Source organism: Hemibagrus wyckioides, linkage group LG03, assembly GCF_019097595.1.
Source record: "Hemibagrus wyckioides isolate EC202008001 linkage group LG03, SWU_Hwy_1.0, whole genome shotgun sequence".
Taxonomy (NCBI): domain Eukaryota; kingdom Metazoa; phylum Chordata; class Actinopteri; order Siluriformes; family Bagridae; genus Hemibagrus; species Hemibagrus wyckioides.
This window is the reverse complement of record NC_080712.1, coordinates 14,327,736-14,352,649: the sequence shown is the minus strand read 5'-3', so window position 1 is coordinate 14,352,649 and position 24,914 is coordinate 14,327,736. Positions and strand designations below refer to the sequence as shown.

The 24,914-nt window shown below is 37.8% G+C and overlaps 1 protein-coding gene across 3 annotated transcripts in view; it reads left to right on the top strand.

Annotated features, from left to right (window-relative positions):
- The window catches only part of map4k5 (mitogen-activated protein kinase kinase kinase kinase 5), a 35,196-nt gene that overhangs the window by 8,454 nt on the left and 1,828 nt on the right, over positions 1-24,914 (top strand). For all 3 annotated transcript variants that reach the window (XM_058385583.1, XM_058385584.1, XM_058385585.1), the window contains exons 3-32: positions 1,988-2,045; positions 5,104-5,194; positions 5,417-5,481; positions 6,623-6,678; positions 7,038-7,085; positions 7,296-7,338; positions 7,498-7,570; positions 7,751-7,882; positions 8,790-8,852; positions 9,012-9,093; positions 9,330-9,446; positions 9,719-9,797; positions 12,838-12,896; positions 13,088-13,155; positions 14,088-14,132; positions 14,331-14,373; positions 14,554-14,758; positions 15,161-15,246; positions 16,395-16,436; positions 16,853-16,937; positions 17,052-17,131; positions 17,283-17,343; positions 19,424-19,538; positions 20,972-21,030; positions 21,198-21,301; positions 21,383-21,560; positions 21,928-21,996; positions 22,076-22,168; positions 22,251-22,321; positions 24,425-24,480. In XM_058385583.1, the coding sequence (XP_058241566.1) occupies positions 1,988-2,045; positions 5,104-5,194; positions 5,417-5,481; positions 6,623-6,678; positions 7,038-7,085; positions 7,296-7,338; positions 7,498-7,570; positions 7,751-7,882; positions 8,790-8,852; positions 9,012-9,093; positions 9,330-9,446; positions 9,719-9,797; positions 12,838-12,896; positions 13,088-13,155; positions 14,088-14,132; positions 14,331-14,373; positions 14,554-14,758; positions 15,161-15,246; positions 16,395-16,436; positions 16,853-16,937; positions 17,052-17,131; positions 17,283-17,343; positions 19,424-19,538; positions 20,972-21,030; positions 21,198-21,301; positions 21,383-21,560; positions 21,928-21,996; positions 22,076-22,168; positions 22,251-22,321; positions 24,425-24,480 (2,426 nt within the window). The remainder of the gene's footprint in view (positions 1-1,987; positions 2,046-5,103; positions 5,195-5,416; positions 5,482-6,622; positions 6,679-7,037; positions 7,086-7,295; positions 7,339-7,497; positions 7,571-7,750; positions 7,883-8,789; positions 8,853-9,011; positions 9,094-9,329; positions 9,447-9,718; positions 9,798-12,837; positions 12,897-13,087; positions 13,156-14,087; positions 14,133-14,330; positions 14,374-14,553; positions 14,759-15,160; positions 15,247-16,394; positions 16,437-16,852; positions 16,938-17,051; positions 17,132-17,282; positions 17,344-19,423; positions 19,539-20,971; positions 21,031-21,197; positions 21,302-21,382; positions 21,561-21,927; positions 21,997-22,075; positions 22,169-22,250; positions 22,322-24,424; positions 24,481-24,914) is intronic.

The following is a 24,914-nucleotide window of genomic DNA, read 5'->3' as shown; positions in this document are numbered from 1 at the left end:
TTGACGCTTGTGAAACAAGCTTCTCTGACTTTCACAGTTCTTCTGCAAAAAAACTCCAAAGTGATTCACGTTAGTTCTGTTTGAGGGGATCACGGAGACCCGGATCAGGAAGCTGATTTGTGTAGACAGAATGGGAGTGAGTTAGTAGTTGTCAGTATGATGATTAATTTAGCATAGTAGTTGCATTGCATAGTTTGTTTGTAGCACTTTATCAGTATTAAACTCATGAGAATAGAATGAATTGCATTCAATCCACACTGAATGTGAATGTGAGTGAAAGACACAAACACTATGAAACGCTCGTCACTAGTGCAGTTTCTGTTCTTGAGATTTGTTTCCGCTCTTGTCCAAAGTGTTGTCATTGCTCTATGCCCCATTTCCGCCACTTTCACCTCCAACTTTCCTTTATTTGTTTTTTTGTTTGTTTGTTGTTTTCTTTCCTATAATTGCCATGTCTGGCAACCCTAAAACAAGCCCAGTTCTTAAAATCGTTCCCTTCCAAACTGCATGGCTACCACTGCAGCATGTATTTTAATATTCTGAATCATCATTGTGCAACAGGCTGGCATTTAAAGTAGTTTCCAAGGCAAAGCAGCAGTTTAAGAGTGCACGAAGCTCATTTCTACAACAGTAGGCTAGAAAGTTACCCCAGGAACATCAGCATTTTGAAAATGTATTTATTTTGTATTTATGGAAAGTGTCACATTTTAGAATTTGCTCTGTAGTATACATCAGAAAACAATTCAATAGTAATTATGCCTGAAATGGTCAATCGTAATAGGTAGGTAGTAGCACACAGCAGGTGTGGGTCATAAAGATAAAAAATTCAGATATGCGTATCTTTCCCCAGAACTGGTCAGATAAGGTTAAGGACATGCAGCCTGCAAACTGCTTATGACTAGTTCATTATCTGCCATTTCTGAGTGTCTGTAAATGTTCAACCAGTCAACAGTGGTTTCTGGTTGTGTGTATAGTTGGTCTTGACATGTCTGTCCGTCTGTTTGTCTGCTATCAGTCTTGGCCGGAGTATGTAAAACACGTGCTTTGAGCCAGGCTGAGTTTCACACACAGTCAATTGCCCTTTTATGTCCAGGCATTTCTCAGAGATCAATTACAGGAACTTCTGAAACCTAGCCAGCCTCGAGATCACTCCCTTCTCCTCTATCTCTGTCTTCCATGTCCTCACATGCATTACCCTATGATTTTCAGTAGCTTTGCACTCCATATGCGTTCCACATTTTTCTTGATAAAGCTACAAATGTATGCGCAAACAACAGTGAGCTATTTTTACCAAACGCTAAAGATTTGTTGTTTATGGCATTCTGGGCAATAGCTGGTTTAGTATCTATATTACAAAGCATAATTGGAAAGAAGGGACGGACGTTTTGGGAGAGGTTCTTAAGATTGACAGCAAACCTGGTTATGACTAATAAGTGAGCTGTTGCTGTTGACCTTTTCCTGGTTTGTTTTCTTCTTATCCATGAGGGTTTGACTTCAATTAATGAGAAGTGTATCTATGTAAATATTGGTCAGATCACCAGTAAACACCCAAGAAGCCAGAACTGTCCTTTAGAACTTGAGAAAGCAAACAAAATTTTTAACTTCACTGAACATTATGCCAAGTGCAAAAAAATGTAAATTATATAAACATGCATCTGTTTTTGTGAGTGAGAACGGAGAAACTGAGTTGTAGCTCCTATTTACCATTTCTCTGGATTTGAGGCAGTCATGCTGACCTACTTCTTCATGAAAACATCATGAACTCGAACTGCGTTTTTGTCTCTGTTTGCTTTCCTCTCCTCATCCTGTCTGCTCTCCTCTCCACTCGTTTATTTTTGTTTATTTTTTCCTCTCCACAGTAGCACAATTTAGCACCTTGGTCATCACAATCTCCAGCAGCCATAGTGCATTTTTTTTTGTTCTGCTCTGAAACTAAGCTGTTCTTCTTATTGACATTATCTTTTTTTTTTTCTTTTTTTTTTTCCAGGCTCGCAAAATCTCCACCGGAGAGCTAGCAGCTGTAAAGATGATTAAATTGGAGCCGGGTGAGTTTCAGCTCTTACCACACTTCAGACTTTCTTTCAGCCTTAACTACCATAAAACCATTTTATCTGCTTTTCTGTAGGTAACACACTAGTTTATGCCATGCACAATTTTCATCTGAAATACAGTCATCAAGCCAGTATTTTAGATCAAGATGGCTGTACAAGGCTTAGCTTTTCCCCAGATTTCACAATTTTTGTAGTTATTTCTCTGTTAGTTGCAAGTATATCTGTATGGATATCTCATACAGCCGACAAGTATTATTGGACATCAGTCACAGCAGCACAATTGGTATTTTAACTTGCTTTCAATTCCTTCTGGAAATTGTATATACAACTTGCACATATTTTTGATGCAGGTACTACCTGATATACATTTATGTACATCAAATGAATGAGGTTATATGTTTATCTCCCCTTGTTAATTTGCACAATTTCTACAAATTCTACTGTTTGCACTTCTGGTTAAATGCTAAAAGGCATTGTGTTGCTATGTGTCTATACTTTGCTATCACACTATCTCTCTAGCTATCTATCTATCTCTGACTTCCAGTGCAAAGCAAGTGTCCACCACCTTACAACTATGGAAACCCATGACCCCATATTATCTTCCATAGTTTAAATGGTCAAGTAGTATTCTGTAGAGTTAACACTGCTTTGCGGAACATGTCATAACCATTACTCTAAAAATGGTGACTAGAAATGGTGGCCCAACATGTTATCTCTAAACATTAAAATGTTAGCTTTTGAGTTGATCTCTAATGCTATACCAATAATGAGGTAAACTTTGTGCACACTTACTAATTCTGAGCCTGTTATTATTTTCTTTTCTATTCTATTCTATTCTATTCTATTCTATTCTATTCTATTCTATTCTATTCTATTCTATTCTATTCTTTGCTGTCCAGTTACCACTTAGCAGGCTCTGTTCTCCATTACCATTAACTTTATCAAGCTTTCAGCATAAATGTATAATTTTTAATTTTAGACTCCAGATATGATCAGAAAACTAAAGACGCATTGCTTACTGGTCTTATGCAACTTTGACAGATCTGTCTGTTCCAATGAAAGCCTTTTCCCCTGGTTGTCGAGTTGTTAACAAGACCAAAAAGAAGATTCGAGTAAATTATGGTTCCTCCAACTAGAGATTTTTTCCATTCACATAGCTAGTTACTTAGTTAAGGGCCAAGAGCTGGAGTTCTGCATAGTATAGAGATTTTTTTTTGATCGAGTTTGATATTTTGATATTGATATTTTAGTATTTAATTTCATTTTTGCAGACAGTGCAAACAGAAAATCAGTAGCGTTTGCTCTTACTTATCTGTGTCATCATTGGTTTGCTGAAATATTTTTAAATAGTTTTTCTTTCGTTAAGGTCATCACTGACTGCTTCTTCCTGAGACTTCCACATCCCCAAACTGGCTCTATTGTATGTTGGAGCCAGGTTGTAACTCATTCACTCCAGCGTTTACTTCCTCAGAACCAACAGTAACTTGAACGTTAATGCTGAATTTATTTTTCAGTAAATGATAGCAGAGTAATCAGAGGAGTTAGATTAGGAGTTTGATTGTAATGAATTGATGGTAATTAATTGATTTGTAATGTTTATTAGCTAGTTTTTATGATTTAAAATATGGTTACAGGATGTACAAATCAAGGAAATTAACCTTGTGTGCTGCACGTATGTATATATCTTGAGTCTTAGAGTGACTGCCATTTTGACTGTCTTGTATTTGTCATTTTGCTACACTTTTTAATAGGGATTTTGATTTTTAGGATACGTATGCAATCTGAAGATTATTATTTATTTATTTATTTTTTGGACTTTTCATTTTTGTTGACTTGCAGATTTGTGCTCTAGTATAGCTGCTCAATGCAATCTGCATGCTGTGCATAAAATGCGAATTCTCCATCTTCCAGTCGCAACAAGCATTTAAAGGATGAGTTCAAGATTTGGAGTCCATTATTGAATTGCACTAAAGGCCAACACCGGACACTTTTCTTTTTAAATATAATAATTCAGCAGAAGATTTAGATTCATGGAGGAAAAACTTTTAAAAAAAAAAGAGCACATGTGTATTGTATAAGTGAGTTTGATTATATCAGTGTTCATATTAGCAAATTCCAATTTACCTGTGTCATGGCACATCAGCAGTACAGCATGTCTCTGTTTGAAGGCCGAAGAAGACGTTAATTATAGCATTGCAAAGAACATGACTGGCTGTCAAACATCCTGAATGCATTCACACGTGCACCACAAAGACCTCACATTCTACACATTCTGAAGCTGTCTTGAACAACCAAGATACACAGCATGTTTAAAGGAAGTGGTCAGGGCTGTCAAGCTAGAGATCACTATTTTGTTTCTCATTTTTAGAGTCAGCATACCTTAGATAAGATGGCCTGGCTGCGTTTCTGTTGTACAGCACAGAACATCATTTTAACTCATAGTACTATACCGGGTGCTGTATAGGTGTTTGTGCTTTGCTGCTGTATTTTATGTTTACATTTTTTGGGCGTTTTCATCCCAGCCTGAATTGTAGACACTAAAGTGGAGCAGGTAGATTTATGAAGGGTCGTCTCTGCACTCTTCTTAAAACCATTCTGCTCGAACTTTGGACTCTTATGCTAAATATAGTACTGTTTGGCTCTGACAAACATTGGGTGCATTCATATGTAATTGTGTTTGTAATCCGGTCACTAGCTCTCAGGTAAATTTGTTAATTTATGCACTCATGGTTCCATTGTGGTGAACAGCAGAAACCATACAAAGTCACAATTATGCAATAATGCTGTATACAGAGGTGGACAAATCAGTACCCCAGGCACCTGTACGTCCTATTTTCAAAATATGTTTGCATAGCTCTGTATTTGTTTGAACACAGTGGATTTTTGGTGGATTTATATGATTGATTTTCAACTGTAAGCTTAAGTTCAGTCAGTTTTCCAATGCCAAATTTAACAGTGTCATTATTTATGGTGTTGTTGACTTGCTTTTTAGTACAAGAATATTTTATCTGCCTGTTGTTTATTCTGTCTGTCCTTTTGTTATGTTTTATAGGAGATGATTTCTCAATCATTCAGCAGGAAATCTTCATGGTGAAAGAATGCACTCATCACAACATAGTGGCTTACTTTGGCAGCTACCTCTGGTATGGCCAAAACATAGATGGTTCGTGTGGGTGATGTGATGTCTTGTAACACTTTTACAGGAAGTGGCTTGTTAACTTTTTGTCATGTCAACTGCAACTTCTGGTGTCTAGTTTTTTTCGTTATCTACAGATAAGTCAGTGAGCAAATGGAGTAAAAATATATATTTTTAATTAAATGGTTTCCAAAAGGCCTAAACCAAATTTTCTCTTCCTGTGTTGCAGCCGGGAGAAGCTGTGGATTTGTATGGAGTATTGTGGAGGAGGCTCTCTACAGGACATCTATCATGGTACCCACTGTTTTTTGGTTAGCAACCTGCAAATATAAATCTGAGGAGTTGAGTCGGTTCGAGCGTGGCACAATTGTTGGTGCCAGGAAGACTGGCTTGTGTTTTTCAACTGCTGATCATCTGAGATTTTCACACACAATGTCTCTAGAAGTTATAAATCTGTTAAAAACAAAAAGCATTACATGATTGATAGTGCTGTTAGTGGAAATGCCTTGTTGATGAGAGAGGTTGGTGGAAAAGCAAAAAAGCATGTCTGCATGCACAAAACATCAAACCTTGCAGTGGATGAGCTTCAACAGCAGAAGACCTGGTCTTTGTCCAGTCTTTAACTGACCGGTTTGGTTGAGTCGGTGCCTATGATCCCTGTTCTTGACAGGAGTGGAACTGGATTTGGTCATCTGCTGTTGTAGCATGTTCACTGCAAGTTTTGAGGTTTTGTGCATGAGAAGATGCTATATATGTTAGCTGCTATAATTGTCCTACCTGGCATCTCGAACCAATTGGCCATGTTCTCTGACCTCTCTAATCAACAAGGCATTTCTATTCACAGAACTGTCACACCTTCAGTGTTATTAGGTTTTCACTCCATTCTGTGTAAACTCTAGAGACTGTTTTGTGTAAAATGTCAGATCAGCAGCAGTTTCTGAAATACTCAAACCAGCCCACTTGGTATTATACATTCCACAAATACAGGAATCATACTTTCTCCATTCTGATGTTTGAGGTGAACATTAACAGAAGCTCTTGACTTGTCTGTATGATTTTATGCATTGTGCTGCTGCCATATGATTGGCTGGTTGGATAACTGCATAAAAATGAGATGGATATTGCTTGGGTCAGTAAATTTGTGACAGTGATGCCTACTGTAGTGTTAGACTCAACACAGAAAAGGGCACATTAATAAACAAGACTTGTCAAATTATATGGTTATGTAAGCCATAACAATATTGTAAATCATGACATGATGGTGGTTATTATAATGACCCCAACTAAAACCATAACCATATCATAAATCATTCCTTATTATGATATGTATATCACAGTTTATTATCTTCTCACATTACCACATAAACATCTGTAAACATTTATTCTCAACTGTGTATGTTTGGCTGATTTTTGGCTGGTATTTTTGTGTGTACAGTTACAGGCCCTCTATCTGAACTTCAGATTGCTTATGTGGTCAGAGAGACGTTGCAGGTAAGGTCTTGCAGCCAGCAATATACAAAATAGCCTTTTGTAGAACTAATAAAAATAAAGCAATGAATGTGAGATTATAGCAGATATTTAAGTAATATAAATGTTAAATTAACACCCTAAACTCTTTTCTCCTGTGACTTAAAAAAATCTCAGGAAATTACTTTGAGTCAAAAGTACAAAAAAAGTTATTACAATTAAAAAAGAACTGGTACATGTTTAATCATAAAGGTTATTGAATGCTATTGAAATGAACTTTAAGCCTGAAGATGGCACATCCATGTTCCTGACGATGTAAGTGTTTCTATTTCTCGATATTTCCTGATGTTTCTTTTATTAATATTTCTGCCTGTTTTCTTCAGGGGCTGAGCTATCTCCACTCCAAAGGAAAAATGCACAGAGATATCAAGGTACAACCACTTCCATTGCACATTGTGTTTCCTTATTGTTTTGCTACTGTATCTCTGTAACGTCTTCCTGCTTCCTCTTTATAGTAAGATGGCTATTAAGCCATGAATCAAAATATATATGCGCCGATTTAAAGCCACTTTAAGAGTATTGCAGACTTCCTCTAATTAGAATACACTGTTTTGTGTTTTTAACGCTTGTTCTGTAACCAGGGGGCAAATATTTTGCTTACTGAGAATGGAGATGTCAAACTAGGTGAGCTGTTGTTTTTTTTTTTCTCCCTATAAGATTCTGAAAAATTGGTTAGGATAGATTATTTTTGTGTGTTAAGTTAGGATTTATTTCATTTAGTTTCAATATATTTGAAAATTAATCGTATGACTTATGATCTAAATTTATCCTGATTGTTTTCAGCGGACTTTGGTGTGGCAGCCAAAATAACAGCCACCATTGCCAAAAGGAAATCCTTTATTGGCACCCCCTACTGGTGAGACTAAATTCAAGATTTTAACTGCATGGTATAAATAATCCAACATTTTTTTTTGATGATGATGATGATTAGACAGTCATAAATGATATATGTATGTATGTCATGGCTTTCTGAGTGGAATGTGTTGGGAGATGAGGAGCAGTGTGAGAGTAGATTTTCGTGTGTATGTGTGTACAGGATGGCCCCAGAAGTGGCGGCTGTAGAGAAGAATGGAGGTTATAATCAGCTGTGTGATATCTGGGCTGTGGGAATTACATCCATTGAACTCGCTGAATTGCAGCCTCCCATGTTTGACCTGCACCCAATGAGGTACACAATCATGTTCACACACACTTGCATATTTCAACTAAAATAGAAATATTGCTACATAGCTAGCTGAAACAAAACGTAAACATTTATTTTGCTAGCTTCCTCATACTTTAAGATAAGTCATGACGCAGGTGCTCACATTGTTAAATGCCAGTGATGTGTCACTTCTGTGGGGTTTTTTTCCTCCCGTCAGTACAAAGTTTGCAATAGAGATCATACCTGTGAAATATCTGTCCAGTTCTTACGCAGTCTATAGCCATGATTGATGATATAACCAAACAATTTAGGTAATGGCAAAGTCACATATTTTCTAAAAATACATATACATATTACATATAAACATGTATACATATTTTTACTCTTAACACATAAATTATTCATGATGTCCAAAAGGTTGATCACGTAGACCTGTTTAACTTTCTCTTGTAGTGATCATGTAAGCTATAGGTAATGATGTAATGTGTTTGCCCTCAGTATCAGGCGAACAATCTCTAACTCATTATGACTAAGAGACATCATTTCCTGGTGTTAAAAGTGTTTACAGTGCCAAAAATTTACAGTGAATGCCACTTACTGCATGATTGCCTCTCTTATCCAGAAGTGTCATATGAGAAATATGACATTACGCAATATGCAGTTTGTATTCTTGGATAAAGAGTAAAAAAAAAAAGCTTAACAACAAAAATAGTTTTTGTTTGTTTTTTTGTTTTTTTTTAAATAAATAAATGTACATGTATATAATAAAAAATAAACATGTATGTATATAAAATGGTAGAAATATAGAACTTAGAAAAATTATGGTTTAAAACCTAAAGTATAATGTCAGTGGGCCACATTTTGCTTTGTAGTTATATGCGTTTGTTTATGTCCTTGTGTGTGTGTGTGTGTGTGTCATGTTGGTGTATAGGGCCTTATTCCTAATGTCCAAAAGCAGCTTCCAACCTCCCAAGTTAAAGGACAAGATTAAATGGTGAGTGTGTTATTTAGTAGAATCCATTATTTGAGGTGTTTATGTTTAGGATAAATTCCTACTAAAGATCAGTGTTCATTTTACACTCATGTGTCGCATTCTCATTTCTCTCACACCTGTGTGAAATTTCTCCTTATTTCAACACTCCCTTGTCTTCAGGTCTACATCCTTTCACCATTTTGTTAAATTGTCTCTGACCAAGAACCCAAGAAAGAGGCCAACAGCTGAAAAACTGCTCACGGTATGAGCCTGAACTTTTACCTCTACTGACATGTGCATTGCCCTTTTGTACAGATACTGACTGAAGAAACCTAAAACCCCTGTAGTGAATTATGTGTGTTGACATTGTGTCACAACACTTTTGTGTTTAGGATGTAGTTTATTCTCACTTTAGTAGTCACCTGTATAGCTGTTGTGACAGAGATGTTTGCGTTTTGAATCAGGTTCATTTTTTTTTTTTGTGCTTGTTTTGTGTAGCATATGTTTGTGGCTCAGTCTGGTTTGAGTCGCAGACTTGCAGTGGAGCTGCTGGACAAGATGAATAACCCAGACAACCCACCTCTGTATATTGATAAAGATGAGGATGACCTGGAGGTAATATACACAGTGTCTGTGTGCAAGAGTGATAGAAAAACTGACAAGTGTGATATGTGGACATCCTGTAAATGCATGTTCCTTTTGTTTGGTAGCTGGTTACTGTCAGTGATGTCTCTGTGTGTCAAGACTATTCATTCAGCCTGCATTGGCAGTCTGACACACACACACTTACTTTGCTTTTCTGACACACTAGAACACTGTTCCCATAATCAGCCATGAAGTACTATAGTAATAACTCGTCTAACTACAGCCCCTCTCTCATTTTCTAGCCACCGCATCCTCCCCACACCATCCGTTCAGCCCCGAACAAGGATGCTCGTGCTGGAAAAACACGCTCTGAGATTGACTGTAAGTGAACACCTGCATAGTCGCATTCCACCTGATTCACCGCATTCCTCAGACGAAACAAAAACATTTCAGACATGGTTGCTTTTGCGTTGGTTAAATAAGCCCTCACAAATAAGTATTCTGCAACATACGACCGAAACCATTTTGCACAGTACTGGCTCATCCTTCAGTTTAATTGTGTGGAAGTCTACAAGCAGGAGCAGTGATTTGTCAATAGATTTTAGAATGAATATCCATTTAAATAAAATGATCTAGCAATTATGATAACAGAAAACTAAAAACATTACTAATTTGCTTAATACTAAAGATTTTTTTTTGTTTGTTTTTGAGTTAATGGAGAATAATCCTATCTCTAGTCTTCCTTTTACTGACATTTAGTCCAAAAAATCATGATAGCCATATCAATAAAAACTTGATGGCCATCTCAATAATTGTAATTTCTTGATTCCTCAGTGAGCTTGAATTCTTACTCTATAGCCACATACTACCTTAAACTTTTTAAACTGTGACTTTAGCTTGTATATACTATTTGACAGTGTATTGCAACATATTGCTTTGCTTTTCGCAATCACATGCATTTTCTCCTGGAAATGCAAAATTCTAGTGTAACTCTAGTCCTTTAAAAGCGAAGTGATGCATTACCTGTTTCTTGGCCACATTTATGCGCCAGCATCTCTTTCCTGATGTAGGCTGTTGCCCAATAGTATGAAAATGAAAATCCTTGTGACCTTTTTTTTTTTTTTTTGGATCAGAAGGAGGGTGTGTCTTTTGGAAAATACATTACTGACTACCTCTCAACTGTTCAAATGCAGGAGACAAAGAACAAAGTGATCACATTTCACAAATAAAAAGCGCAGGGAAACGCACAGCATTCCCGGGATAGACTCTGGATCTTCAACAATCCTGACCATGATGTAGAAAATGCACCAGTCCTACTGGCTGCATGGGATGGATTTGTTTTTGGAGGCAGATAAATATTGGCATAGAAATAAACTGAATCTGACATACTGCAAGATATCCTTGCAAATGTACACTGGCCCACTGCACTTTTTCTTGGTTGTTTTTGCTTGGAGCTGTAATGATTGATTTATTTGGGTGAAGTTTGATCATTTTTTCTGGTGAATGACATTTAACTGTGATTTAGAATAGTCTAGGTAGTGTGTAAGGACTAGAGATGTTTTGGATAATAAATAAAGCAGTAGTGAACCTGGAGTTTCATTTCATCTTTGTGTGGGTGCACTAAACGCCATGTGTTTTTGCATGTTTTCTTTTCTTTATTTCTGGTAATGTTTGCACACTCTTATTTAAAGAGTATATACAGTATGATTTTTCTCATGTGGCTCATAACAGTACGAGTGTGACCACACATTCCGACAGCTGTTGCGACACGGAGGACAAGTATGTGCATGTGTGTCTGTGTGTAGTAAATATAATAATTAAAAATATTATAAATATTTCTTTAAGTACTGTACAGGGTGTTTGGGTATTGGTTTTAAATGGTCTAAAATGAGCTAGGCTGATGTGTATTTAGCAAGTTGTGGTTTTACTGGTCTATTGTGTACACTGTTTTGGTGCTTTTGTTTTTTTTAAGCTATAAGGCAATGTGACAAAGGCTTTAATGTTTGTAAGTAACTATTTCGAGGCAGAAACAATGATCATTCTAATGAGTCTTTTCTTACAAAGTGTTAAACTTGGCCAGATCTGTGGAAGCTGTTGAAGCTTCTGCTGTAAAACCTCTTCTGCTTTATTGCCACAAAGTTTCTCTCTCACATCCTCTCAGACACAAACATACAGCCCCAGATGTTATTGCAGATACTCACACATGTATCCATGCAATCCGGTATGTCATTGTCCTCCTTGTTTACTAATTTTTTTTTTTTTTTACTAAGAATTATTAAAAAAGAGCCCTATTAAGCATTTTCTTTTCACATGTAGTCGGTTCCCTGTGCAGCTGTATGCATAGCCAACAAAACTTATATGCTTTGTCTATCCAAATTGACAGTTATCATATTTGGATTTTCTCAAGTTCTGATAGCTTGATTCTGTTTTATGTTCATTGCTGTTTGTGTGGGTGTCTGTGAGTGTTCTCAGAGTACAGCCAGTCTTCACCCATAAATGGTCATGAAGAAAGTGTTTCTGACGCACTTGACTTGTGTTCCGTCACAGCAGAGCAGTGTGCTGTCTGTCTATCATGACTACCAAAGGAAGTTCATTTGAAACCCCAGCCCCCCCCCCCCCCCCCCCCAGGTGGGGAGCGAGTGCAATGTCTGCATCCCTGGGGAACAAAGAAAGAACAGATGAACAATTTAACTACTCATTAGCAGCAGAAACTTCAAGGAATATAAATGCTATGTCATTTGGTTTTTGCGTTGGGACTGAACTATTTTTGGTTGTGATGATTAGATTTAGCAGTCTGAACATCAGCTCCCTTTTTACCCCAGTCCCTGGAGCTAAAGAGACTTCTTTCCTGTTCACTCTGCCTGTTTGTGCCTGAACTTAAGCAAATCTGCATATACGTAGCTTTTTGCACACACTATTTTAGAGTAGTAATTTGTATTTGGTAATGTTTTTGTTAACCCATTTTATAAAATTCATTAGGGAATCTCGAAGTGTGTTTTCACATTTGTATGATACAATCTCCTGAAGTTATACACAGAAAATGTCAAGCTTCCATAACAAGGTGTTGCTGCTGTTTGATTAACTTTACTATCCTCCCATTTACAACGGTCATCCATTTTTATCAGACATATGTCATGCTCTGTGTAGTTTTTTATACTAGCTGAAGGGTAAGTAGCAGTGGCATTTATGCAAAGTGCGGCGTTTATTGCATTATTCTGCCTTGTTTCGTAAGCACGGTGCAAGTAGAATAATATACAAAATACACCAACACCCATCCAATGACCTTTTTGAAAACAATTGGTCATTCCTACATGCCTTTTTGACACTAGCACAGTTAAACACATCCACATGATGCAGATTTAGTGATAAAGCATGGTGCTGTGAATGTTGCTTTATCCAACATGTCACCTCTGTGTTGTAGTTAATAAGCTGCGATTTGAGCCTCCCCTCAAGAAGGAAACGGAAGCAAGCTCTGAAATGGTGAGCACACAAACACTGTAAAAATTTCCTTCAGTCCCTGCTTTACACAGACACTAGAGCCGGACGCAAATAACCAAACTGATTATTAGTATGTAGTTGTATACAGTTTTGACTAAAATTTCAGCCTGTCATAACCTACCCTACTATATGATTTAGGAGGATTAATGATGAGAAATGTATGCTCTCTACAGGAGGTGACCAGAGAGAATGATTTCTCTTCTCAGTGGAGCCCATTTGCTGAGGGAGGCATCTCCTCCAGGTAACTATAGAAACAGTTGAAACAGAGCCCATAAACAAACCAGCCTCCCGGCAGGTGGCCTCCTTTCACTACTTAATAACATGGACCCTGTCTGAATCCTTTCTCATAGATATCACAAAATTGTCTGTGTATGTTTGCACTCGCTAACCTGCTTAGTTTGTGTGTCTGAGCTCACTTTCTCCAGAGTGTCTGTCTGGTTGCTCTTACTCCCTTTGCTCTGTTCTTTTCTTCTGTTCCTTTGTTTTTCTCGCTCCGGTTCATCTTTCAACTTAAGGAGCCTCCTGAAAAGTGTGGAGGACGAGTTGTTCATACGGTAAAGCCATGGAGCGTGTGTATTTGTACCCATACTTATCATTTGCCGTGCTATTTTTCACACGAACTCATGCCCATTCCACATTGATTGAATGCTCAGTCTTGAAGATTTTTTTTTTTTGGCACCATGTTTGTGCATCTTGTTTCTGCTGCATGTGGCTGTGTATGCATCCTGTAACTGTCGTATCATCACTCGACTGTCCATTTGCTATACGCTGAAGACGTTTGTTTTAGCTGGAAAATGTAATGAGACGGTAGATTTTTTTTTTTTTTTTTTTTTTTTTTTTTTTTTTTTTTTTTAAATTCGTTAAGTCCTTATGTTAGCTCCTTTAAATTATTGGTCATTAGAATGGCTTTAGTCTAGACTTCAAAAACAATTTAGCTTGTATTAGATTCTAGTAGTTTAAGTAGCAATGTGCTGTGAGTGGACAGTTTACATGTATTGACAAATGTATTGTGATACCAGTATGCAACTAATATATCATTGTAGACATTTTAATGATGATAATTATAGAATTTAGTTATTTTTCGGAGTTTAGAAAATACATGCCAGGATTAACAAACTAGTTTCCTCTCTGACGTTCTCCTTTGTTTTCGTCTCTGTCTTAACTTTACTCTAGCGGTCATATGACTCCACTAGAAGATGCCTTTGAGGATGTAGAGATGTAAGTTTCTCACATGCTCACTTTACACCATAGATGTAATGTAATTTTAGATTAACTGTAACCTGCATTCGAAAATAATGTTACAAGTTATTTCTCACAAGCGATATTATAATTAATGTATTTAAATGAAGTCTAAACAGCTGCTGACCCTAAACACCTACATCAGTGTAGTCTTTCATGTATTCTTTTCTTCTCCAGATCCACTCTAAAACATGGTGTGCCTCCACCTCTTCCTCCTAAGGTAAGTTTGTGTGCCATGAATACATACTACATACTGTTATGTACGTAGTGCGTGTGTGAGAGAGAGATGGATATGTATGTGTATCTAAATTAATAGTCAAAAGTTTGTATCCTTTCTGTTCACGTCTGCATGTGTTTGATGGGATCCATATTAACTGTGCAATATCCTTTCCTCCACTAGCCACATCCTTTCAACTCATCTGATGAAGTGGGTTTGAGTGATGGCTCCTCGACAATTAAGCGGTTCCCAGGCTCAGATAATGGCATGGTCCCAGGGCCACGTAGACAGAGCACACCAGAGAGAGGCAACAGGATCGAACAGATGCAGCATGACCTCTCTGCTAGTGTGAGCAGCCCTGGACTGCTGTCACGCTCCACAGAACATGGTACTTGTATACATACACATATTGTCTGATTTTAAATGTGTATTTCCAAGTAGAGAGCCCTTGCTGGAAGCTCACATTCTATCTTCCAGGAAGCAAAGAACTTTTCACCTTCTTACATGTAAACTAGCGGGCCTTTTTGCTGCTCATTTCTTTTCATCATCTGTGATCTGTCTACATGACCCTCTGTTTTCTAAACATCCTCCTTCTTCCTTTTTCTTCTCTTTTCCAAGCTTCTCTTTATTCCAAACCAAGAGGTAAAACTGCATCACCACCACATTCTCTCTTTGCTTCACTTTATCTGTTGCGTTTCCATTCCTCCATTCCTTATGCAAAAACTCTGCCCCATTTTTCCTATTTTTTTTTTTTTTGAAGACCTTTCTCTCTCATTTTCTGTTTCAATAGGTGATGACTCTGAGGGCACCCTAAATGGAGACACTCCTAAATCGCCACCTGGGCGGCCACAAAGGAAAGAGAAGAGAGAATTTCCTGTGAGTGTGAATGATTAGAGGGAAAAAGACAGGAAGCAAAAGTTGGAAACTTGCAGTCATTTAACAGAGATTCTCGTCCAGAGCAAATGAAAGCATCCAGTTAAAATGATAACCAGCAAGAGCTAGTTTGTGCAAATGTTAGAGTAGACTATGTGGTAAGAAAAGTCTGTTCGACATGCATACTAAATATAAAAAGTAACAAGATGACAATTTTTACATGGATGGATGGATGGATATGAGCACAAACATGTTAATATTTCATGCCATATATGCCAAGCTCTCTGAAGTGAAAGACTCTAGTTGACATGCAACTATGTAGTTGTGAATATAGCCAGTTGATGAATAGAATGCCAACATTAGGTTTCTTATTCTCAAGACCACAGGATTGACCTCAGTTGGGACGTCACATGAGAGTGTTTTGGGAAGTAGTGGGCAGCAGCATTCTGAATGCACCGTTGAGAAAATGTGAAGAAAGACCATCTGTAGTCAAAGAAATGACTAGGATTTCAATAAGCAGTTGTACAGGTTCTGATGCTATGAAGTTGTCTGCAGGATCTGGTGTTAAATTTATGTTAAGTCTACCATCTATAAATTAAGTTGCCTTTATTTGTCACATATACATTACAGCATAGTCAAATTCTTTCTTCGCATAGTCCATCCATGAGAGTCGGGGTCAGAGCGCAGGGTCAGCCATGATGCAGCGCCCCTGGAGCATGGTGGGTTGGGGGCCTCGCTCAAGACCCCAACGGTGGCACATCAAATCAATATTATTAGCTTTGTGTACTGAATGGATTGTGAGGGTGTTGATGGTAATTAATGGGTCCAGTCCAGAGTTATTTGCTGGAAGAAGTGTCAAGGCTGTTATTCGGATAATGGCTCTTCATCCAGGAAGATAAGTCACAAAGTAATTACAAATGGTTTTGAATCATGCAGAGGTGAGGTTGTGAGTAAGCAAAGTAGATAACCAATAGTAAGATATATAAAAATGTTATTAAAGATAAGAAGTTGCTTCATAATGTTGGCCAGTGTTAGGAAAATCAATACTACATTTTTTTTATAGCTATATTGATTTAGTAGTTTAACTAGAAATGGATTGTCACTAATGATAACGCTATACTACAAAAATCTGTTTTATTGTCTGCTTATAGAAGCCAGCAATTAATGGACTCCCACCCACCCCTAAAGTTCTGGTGAGTGCTCACTTTCTTCCGTAGCCTTTCTCATGATCAGATGAGGGAAGTCTTCTTGGTTTACTTCATAAAAAAAAAAATGAGTATGAAACTTGAGGGCACTGTATAGCTATGTAGTGCCATCTTTGATAACTTCCAGATCCATTTTGCATTGAAAATAAATATTTATTTGTTATTTTAATCTATTATAGATGGTTTAATTTTAGCATTCCTGTTGTCATTAAGGTTGTTTTATTTTGTTGGATTTTTGGATCGTCTTTATATCTGTGAGTGCAGATGTCTCACAAGAGCCTCGTGTGCATCAAATGCATTGCTCTCATTGAAACCAAAGGTCAGAGGAGAGTTCTCTGTTGGATAAAACAATGTTCTTCTGAAACCTGCCTAATGTTTTATTTTGTCACTGTGTTTGCATTTAGATGGGAGCATGTTTTTCTAAAGTCTTTGATGGCTGTCCTTTAAAAATTAACTGTGCCACTTCATGGATTCACCCAGATACTAAAGGTTTGTATTGTAAGCGTGTAAGGTTTGTAAACGATTTGTTTGTATTGTAAGTGTGTGTGTGCATGCATGCATAACATTGGGTTCTTACAACTGTAATATCTACCTGTGTTATAGATCAGTACTTGATCTTTGGGACAGAGGATGGCATTTACACATTGAACCTGAATGAGTTACATGAGGCCACCATGGAACAGGTACTTCCTGACCTTTTCCCACTAGCATCTTCCATTATGGACATTATGCAGTTCAGTGTGTCTGTATCCCAAGCCAAGCTTTATTGGTGTGTGATTATTTTGTGTAACCGCATACAAAACATTCACTATATGCATGCTGATTGTGTTTCAGTTGTTTCCACGGAAATGTACCTGGCTCTACGTCATAAATAATAACCTCATGTCATTATCAGGTAAGTATCTCAAATATATTGGATGCCGGTTGGATACTTCCCTATCTGACCGTAACTTTTATTCAGTGTTTCTGAACGTTGGTTGTGAATGTGTGCGGGTGCTTGTGTGTGTGTGGGTAGCTGACAGTTTTCTAACAGTAACAGAGCCAATTATTTAAACCATTTCAGGAAAAAAAAAAACAAATATTATATATGTGCCAAAACATAATCTGGTCAAAATTCGTTCTGCACAATTTTTCCCTGATTCCAGATATAATCAGTGAGCTAAGACATGTTTGGCGCCATTACCACAAGTTGTAGCACATGCATCGAAGGTTATAAGGTCATAAAATCCTCCAGCACAGCTGATTATATCCACCCTGAATCAGATCCAATCAGATTAAAAGTTCCATCATGCTCACAAGCCTCTCCCACTTTGTTACAAATATATTAGGTAAGCCATAAGGCGGGGACGCCATGTGGGATGAAAACAATTCAGGGTGCTAAAGTTTCCATTAAGACAGCATATCTGTAACCCTTGTTCTATTGTCTAAGCCTGAGCTCTTATTTTATTCATATTCATTAATGCGAAAACAGCTGCTAAGTCTAGATTTAGACAGAATGCCTTTTAATCATGGCTTATAGATGTGATCATATACTGTGTCTAACTGGGACATGCCTAGCTGCCACTGCAGAACACTGGATGTTTAAAAGCTTGGCAACATTGTGTACAAAAACTGTTTAAAAAATACAGCATGTAAACACACTCACCATCCAGTTTTGATAGCACGCCTGTATTCATTATTACGGTTACCCAATCAGCCAATTATGTAGCTGGCAGCAGCACAGTGCATCAGATCATGAAGGTCAAGAGCTTCAGTTAGTGTTTACCTCAAACATGAGAATGGAGGAAAAGTGTGATCTCTGTTAGGCATGTGCTAGAAGGGTTGAAGCATGTTGCTAAAGTGAGCGTCAGTTCTGTGGGTGCCTTGTTGATAACAGGTCGGGGGAAATGGCCAGATGCTGGAAAGGACTGTAACTGATATGATCTCTCTTTGCAACTGTTGTGAGCAGAAAGCACCTCAGCAGACACAAAACACAACCTTGAGGTGGATGGGCTTACAACAGTGGAAAACCATATTTGGTTTCTCATCTGTCAGCTAAGAACAGGAATCTGATGCTGTCATGGGTACAGACTTACCCAAACCTTACAAATGTAGATTAAGAAGAAAAAAAGCAGCTGGTCTTTTCTAGTCATCAGCTGTCCTGTCCTGTTTTGGAGAGTTTGTGCCCATGATAGTATCAGATTCTTGCTTTTGGCTGTGTGAAATACCCAGGAGATCTGAAATACTGCTACCAACAAGTGTGCTATGGTTAATATCATAGATCACAGTAAAATCACACTCTTTCTTTCTTCTGATATGTAAGCTTAACATTAATTAAAGCTCTTGACCAGCATCTGCAGGTTTTGCCATTGGTTCAAGGTGTTTTATAGGGCAAAAAGGCAGAGGAAAGGGAGGCAGTAGATTTTCTTTTTGTTTTTCTTCCGGTTGTTATTTTAATTTATTTTAATCTCAAGACAGGCCTCATCATACTCCTGCTGTCTGTCCTCTACAATTCATCATGTCACTGTATAATATACACGCTTTTTGCTTTTGTCATACTTATTGTCAGTGTATAGTAACTACATGATTACTTTCTTTCTCTTTCCTCTTTTGCACTCTCTCTTCTGTCCTCTCTGATCATGGCTGATCTCACTCCCTGCTGACTGCTTTAACGTCTAAATCACCATAATCAGAAGGTAAAGGCACACTTACACACTCTCACATACCAAGCATACCATCATTTTCCTCACTGTGCACATATTCATGCCTATCTGATATCACTTTTTTTCTGTCTTTTAATTGTTTCCCTCTAAGCCATGTTGTAAATGTGCATCACTGTGCTTATCTTAGCTTGCTATCGTTGTTGCTGACACCAGAGAAGTCCGAGACTCTGAGACTCAGCTGAATTGTTTGGTTGTGTTGTCTTTCTGACACGTGTCCTTGTTGTATAACATGCTATAATCTGTGTTTAACTTGTGGATACCATCCTATCACAGGGAAAACCTTCCAGCTGTATTCTCACAATCTGATTGGCCTGTTTGAGCAGCTCAAAAAGCCTGGACTTGCTGCACAGTTCCAGACTCACAGGTTCCCTGAGAGGATACTGCCCAGGTACAAAAAAACAACTGTAATGCATTTCACAAAAATCTGTGATAGTACACTACAGTCTGGTGTAGTCGTGTGGGTTTGTTTGTTATTTTTAAAAAAGCAATGCCTACAATTCATTTTTGTTATAATTACCCACAGCAAAGGGTTTTTTTTATTATTATTATTATTAATTATTAATTTATATCTCCTCCCTGTGATCCATGTATACTTTAGTTTGGTTGCAAATCCGAAATAGTTTTCTATTCACATTCGTTTGGCATATCATAAACTTAATATAATAAATTAATAACATAATAAACTTGACCACTCTACCTAATATTCATACATTGTATAGAACATCATTTGAGAGAATTACTCCTTTTCAGTAGTTTGCTCTATCAGGGGAAATGTCAGAGCCGTGCAACATCAAATCAGATATCCCTAGTTTCATTTGAAAATCATTTTAAGTTTAGTTTAGGACCACTTTCACGTTAAACCTGGGATAACATTTGTTGCCGAGCTGCTCTCTTTGGTGGAGAAGTGTTCACGTAGCCTTGGGTTGAACCCATAGCTACTGTAAGCTCAACTTACAACTACCTTAATTGAACCCAATGTTACCTTCCTCACCTATGACTTCAGCTTTGTATAGTACCACCTAGTCACACAAACACAGCACATACAAACACCTACCCATTTCCTGACATGATACTCAGCTTTCTCCTAATGTGATATAGCTCCCATACATTGATATGTGAACTCTTCTACAGTTGAATATCTGGAAACTTGTATACTGTTGCTGACAGTGGTGGAGCCACTGATGGTGACATTAAGCATCATGTCCTTAAGTGCCTCTTTGGTGTAGGTTTAGAACTTATGTAAGTTTTTGGACCATACTGGAAGGCTTACAATCTCATTTATATCTGAAAATATAATAGTAGCTTGTAAATAATTTATCAAAAGTCATTTTTTTCTGTGCTACAGTGCAGTATGCAGGTTTCAGACAGTTATGTTACACACTTTGTAATCATATGTAGTGGATAAGAAGCCACTTAGGATTCAACTAACTAGCTGGGTGAATTTTGAAGAAGTCAGGATAATGGCATATGGCCTTAGAAGCATTTTAGGTAGTATAAGAAATTTCAAATCTATCTATATAGCAAAACATGACCACACCTATTTGCTACGTATTGCTTCCAGGTGATTTTCTTTGCTTAATATAGTTGCACAGCTTTTATTTTTTGTGGTTTGATACAAACCCAGTTAGTAATTAGTAGTTTCATCCTACTAATGTTTGCTCTTTTGATTGCAGTATAAAATTATTGGCTCATTAGTAGTCAAATTCATTATCAAGAATTAAAGGCATTTGACAGAGCTTAAATGATGTCCATGTTGTTGCAGTTTAGATTGTCATAATGAAAGTTAATTAAGCTTCCCATTTTGTCTTGTTTTGCCAACAGGAGATTTGCCCTGACCACCAAAATTCCTGATACAAAGGGCTGTCACAAGTGCTGCATCGGTGAGCAACACGTCTTTCTGTAGTGCTTGCTTCTGTTAGTAGGCATAGCCAGATAGATAGCCGACTTATTTCAGAGCGTCTGTATTCTGAAAGCTTGTGCATGATTATTATAGCTGTAGTACGTATGCAACATCGATTACATCCCCCCTTTTTTCTGTGTCTCTCAGTGCGTAATCCGTACACTGGCTTTAAGTACCTGTGTGGAGCGCTGCAGTATGGCATTGTCCTGTTACAGTGGTATGAACCTATGCAGAGATTCATGCTTATAAAGGTCAGTAACAAACGGATATTATTTCTTTTAACCCCATGTTTATGAACACCGAGGCTCATGTCTCCATCCTCTCTGCTGCAGCACTTTGATTTCCCCTTGCCGAATCCTCTGCGTGTGTTCGAACTGTTGGTGGTACCAGAGCAGGAGTACCCTCTTGTGTGTGTAGCAGTCAGTCAGGGCACTGAGCCCAGCCAGGTTGTTCGTTTTGAAACCATCAACCTCAACTCCTGTTCGTCCTGGTTCACTGAGATCGGCTCAGGTACCCAGTCACTCCTACTCACACCCACAATTTCATACCTGTTGCATTTATTAAGAGTTGAATTGTTTAGTATGCTTTCAGATCAATAATAATTGTCATAAAATCCTGTGTGTTTGTATGTGTATATACACACTCAAGGAATAAAGAAAAATATGCCATAGATAACATGCATATTGGTTCAGACCTTTTATTTCTACATCAGCATAGAAGTTTCAATCCCAAAACTACATACATATATTAATTACATACATACATATAATAAAATTCAGTGACCTTCATGAACTTCATCCCACACATTTTTCGGTTAATTTGTACTAAGTCCTTACGAATATGCATTCACAGTATGAATCTCTTTTTCTGACTCTAGCGGCGAATCAGGTCGATGCAATTCATGTTACTCAGCTGGAGAGAGACACAGTGCTTGTGTGCCTCGACAGTAAGTAGGAGATCTTTTAAGATGATCAGGAAAAAAAATGCATATATGTCAATCTATATTTTTGTGTGTCCACCTACAGAAAATCTGAAGATAGTGAACCTGCAAGGAAGGCTTAAATCTAACAAGAAACTGTCTTCTGAACTCAGCTTTGACTTCTGTATCGGCTCAGTGGGTCAGTGTGTTATCTCACCATCTGTATTGTTTATTAACATAGTCATAAATGTGGTTGTAATAGTTGTTTGTCTGGGGTGCAGTGTGTCTTCAGGACAGTGTCTTGGCTTTCTGGAAACATGGCATGCAGGGGAAGAGCTTCAAATCTAATGAGGTATGTTTTTCCCTCTCCTTCAAGCTTAATGTGTTGCTATCTGTTAGTTAAATCCTGTGTTAGATTATTATTACACTTCACCTAATTCAACCTCTCTTAAGCTGTACATCTATTAAGCTCTTCTTATAATTAAGCTGTCATGCTGGAGCCAGAGAAATTTTGTATCCTTGTAAGGATCTGTCTCCCTTTGGGTAAATATTTAGGGTATGCAAAGTGTGTGTAGTTAGGTCTCTCAATTATTCCACAATAACACTTGAAATTTGCATTCTTTGCTAGCAAGAATAAAAAAGCTAGGCAGGAGATTTTTTTTCCTCAGTTAATTATGCACTGAGGTTTTTGTAACAGTTTAGTTTGATATAAGCCAAATTCCCAATTTATAAAGAAAACAAACCCTATATTGATGCTCATTGCATGTTATCAGGTATATCTATCAGTAGACCGTCTGTTGCCATGCACAATTTGTCAGCCATCTGCTGCCCTGTCCATCTGTGAAATGAAACCATGACTACTGCTGAACAGATTTTCAAAAATACAAGCTGTAGTTCTTGTACAGTGGTTGATGCGTCATTATAACTGGTTACTATTAAACTGCCACATAAACTTGACATGAACTCCAAAAAGCCATTAGGAGTCGATTATTTTTTTTAAATTGTCTTAGTAGCTTCTGTTATGATGGTGTGTTTGGTTCTGTGGCTTCGGTTAGCTGGATGGCGGTTTCAGTATTGTCGTCCTGCTCGCTGTCATGTTCACCTGATCAGCATCATTCGAACAATAAAAGATCAAAGATCACCAGAAGGTGAACCACTCTTTATGAAAACTAATACCGTGTGTGTGTGTGATTCAGTGAGTGTGTGAGTGAATATGAAAGTCTGTGTTTTCTAGAAGACATTGTGAAAGGTAATGTAAAATTGATGTCCAATCAGAAAGTAGCAGCTGCTCAAAGAGAACGATTAAATAATTCAGCTGTTTTTGTCTTGTATGACCGTACTGAAAGGCCATCGCCACCCTCAGGGTTCCAGTCTGTGCACTTGACTGCATGTGTATGTGTAAGAAGGGGAGAGAATAGCAGGCTATAGCATAAACCTGACAGGTGTTACACCGGCACTGTCACCTGGTGTAATTGGCTGTGCTTGCATGGTGGAGTGCTGCACTTGGCTGTTTGTCACTATAGGACTTTGACTGGTGTCGGCTTTCCTTACATTGTACTATTAAATATGAAGTTTTTAAGCAAAATACATGATGGGGGGGAAACTATGCTTCATTCAGGACTGTGTACACATGTATACCAGTGTCTGACGATATTCCACACTCAAACCCAGCAAGAATGTCAGATCTTTTAGAGATCAGACCACTCGAGTAAATTTCTATGTAACTCTTAAAGATGTTAACTACACCAACCTGTTCGTTTGGTCGGTCTGTCTGTCTGTCTTTAAGAAACAAGAGTTATCTCATCCAACAGTGGACAGCAGACTAAACAAAGTTTCTGTTGTTCCCAACTAAACCAGTAATTGCTTTTTGATTAGACAATATATGTGTACAAAATATGAGTAATTGTTTTCATTGTTCACCATATGTACACCTGATGGTCATACCCATATGTGCATTCCATTCCAGATTTTGTCCCCTTTGCCGTTACAGTAGCCTCCACTCTTCTGAGAGAGCTTTCCACTAGATTTTAAAGTGTGGCTGTTTTGAATTTGCTCATTCAGCTGTATGAGCAATAGTGAGTTCAGGCTGATATCAGGTGAGGAGGTCTGGGGTGCAGTGTTCCAATTCATCCCAAAAGTGTTCAGTGAGGTTGAGGTCAGATGAAGATCCCTTGAGTTCTTCCACATGAATTTTGGCTAACCATGTTTTATAGACCTCACTTTGGTATGGTTTTGCTATAACATGATTAGGCCCCTCAGTTCCAGTGAAGGGAAATTGTAATGTTAGAGCATAAAAAGACATCTTATACAGTTGTGTTCATTCAACATCATGGCTACAGTTTGTAGAAGAACAGTATGTGTATGATGGTCACATGTCCAAATAATTTTGGTCTTAGTTTATATAGTTCTTAAAAACTACAGGCTGTTCATTAATACATCTCTTACTTGCCTATAGGTAACACAGGAGATTTGTGACCCGAGCAGAGTGTTTCGTCTACTCGGATCAGACAGGTGGGAGTCTAACTAATTTTCTTCCCTGTTTCTTTCTCATATGTGCTTCTCTTTCTCTGTTCATCTGTCGTTCAATCATCCAACCATTCACTCAGTGTTCCTGGTGTTCCGTCTCACGTTTCTCTCTTATTTCCGCTTTACCTGGAAACATACTATTATTATATAGTATATTAGTAGTTCATCTCCTTCCATCCTCAGAGAGCCAGTGATTTTTCCCTTACTGCTTCAGTTTCTATGACGAGAGACACACTGGGATTTGTGGGTGTGGATGTGAGCATGTGCAGTGTAAAATGAAATGGATGTGTTCACCTATGGGTTTCATAAATGGGAGAATTTTCCAGAATAGGTTGATAAATATATTCATGTATGATGTATTTATATTCCCCTGTGACTTTTTAGGAGCACCCTACAAATACTGGGCAAGACCATGTGCT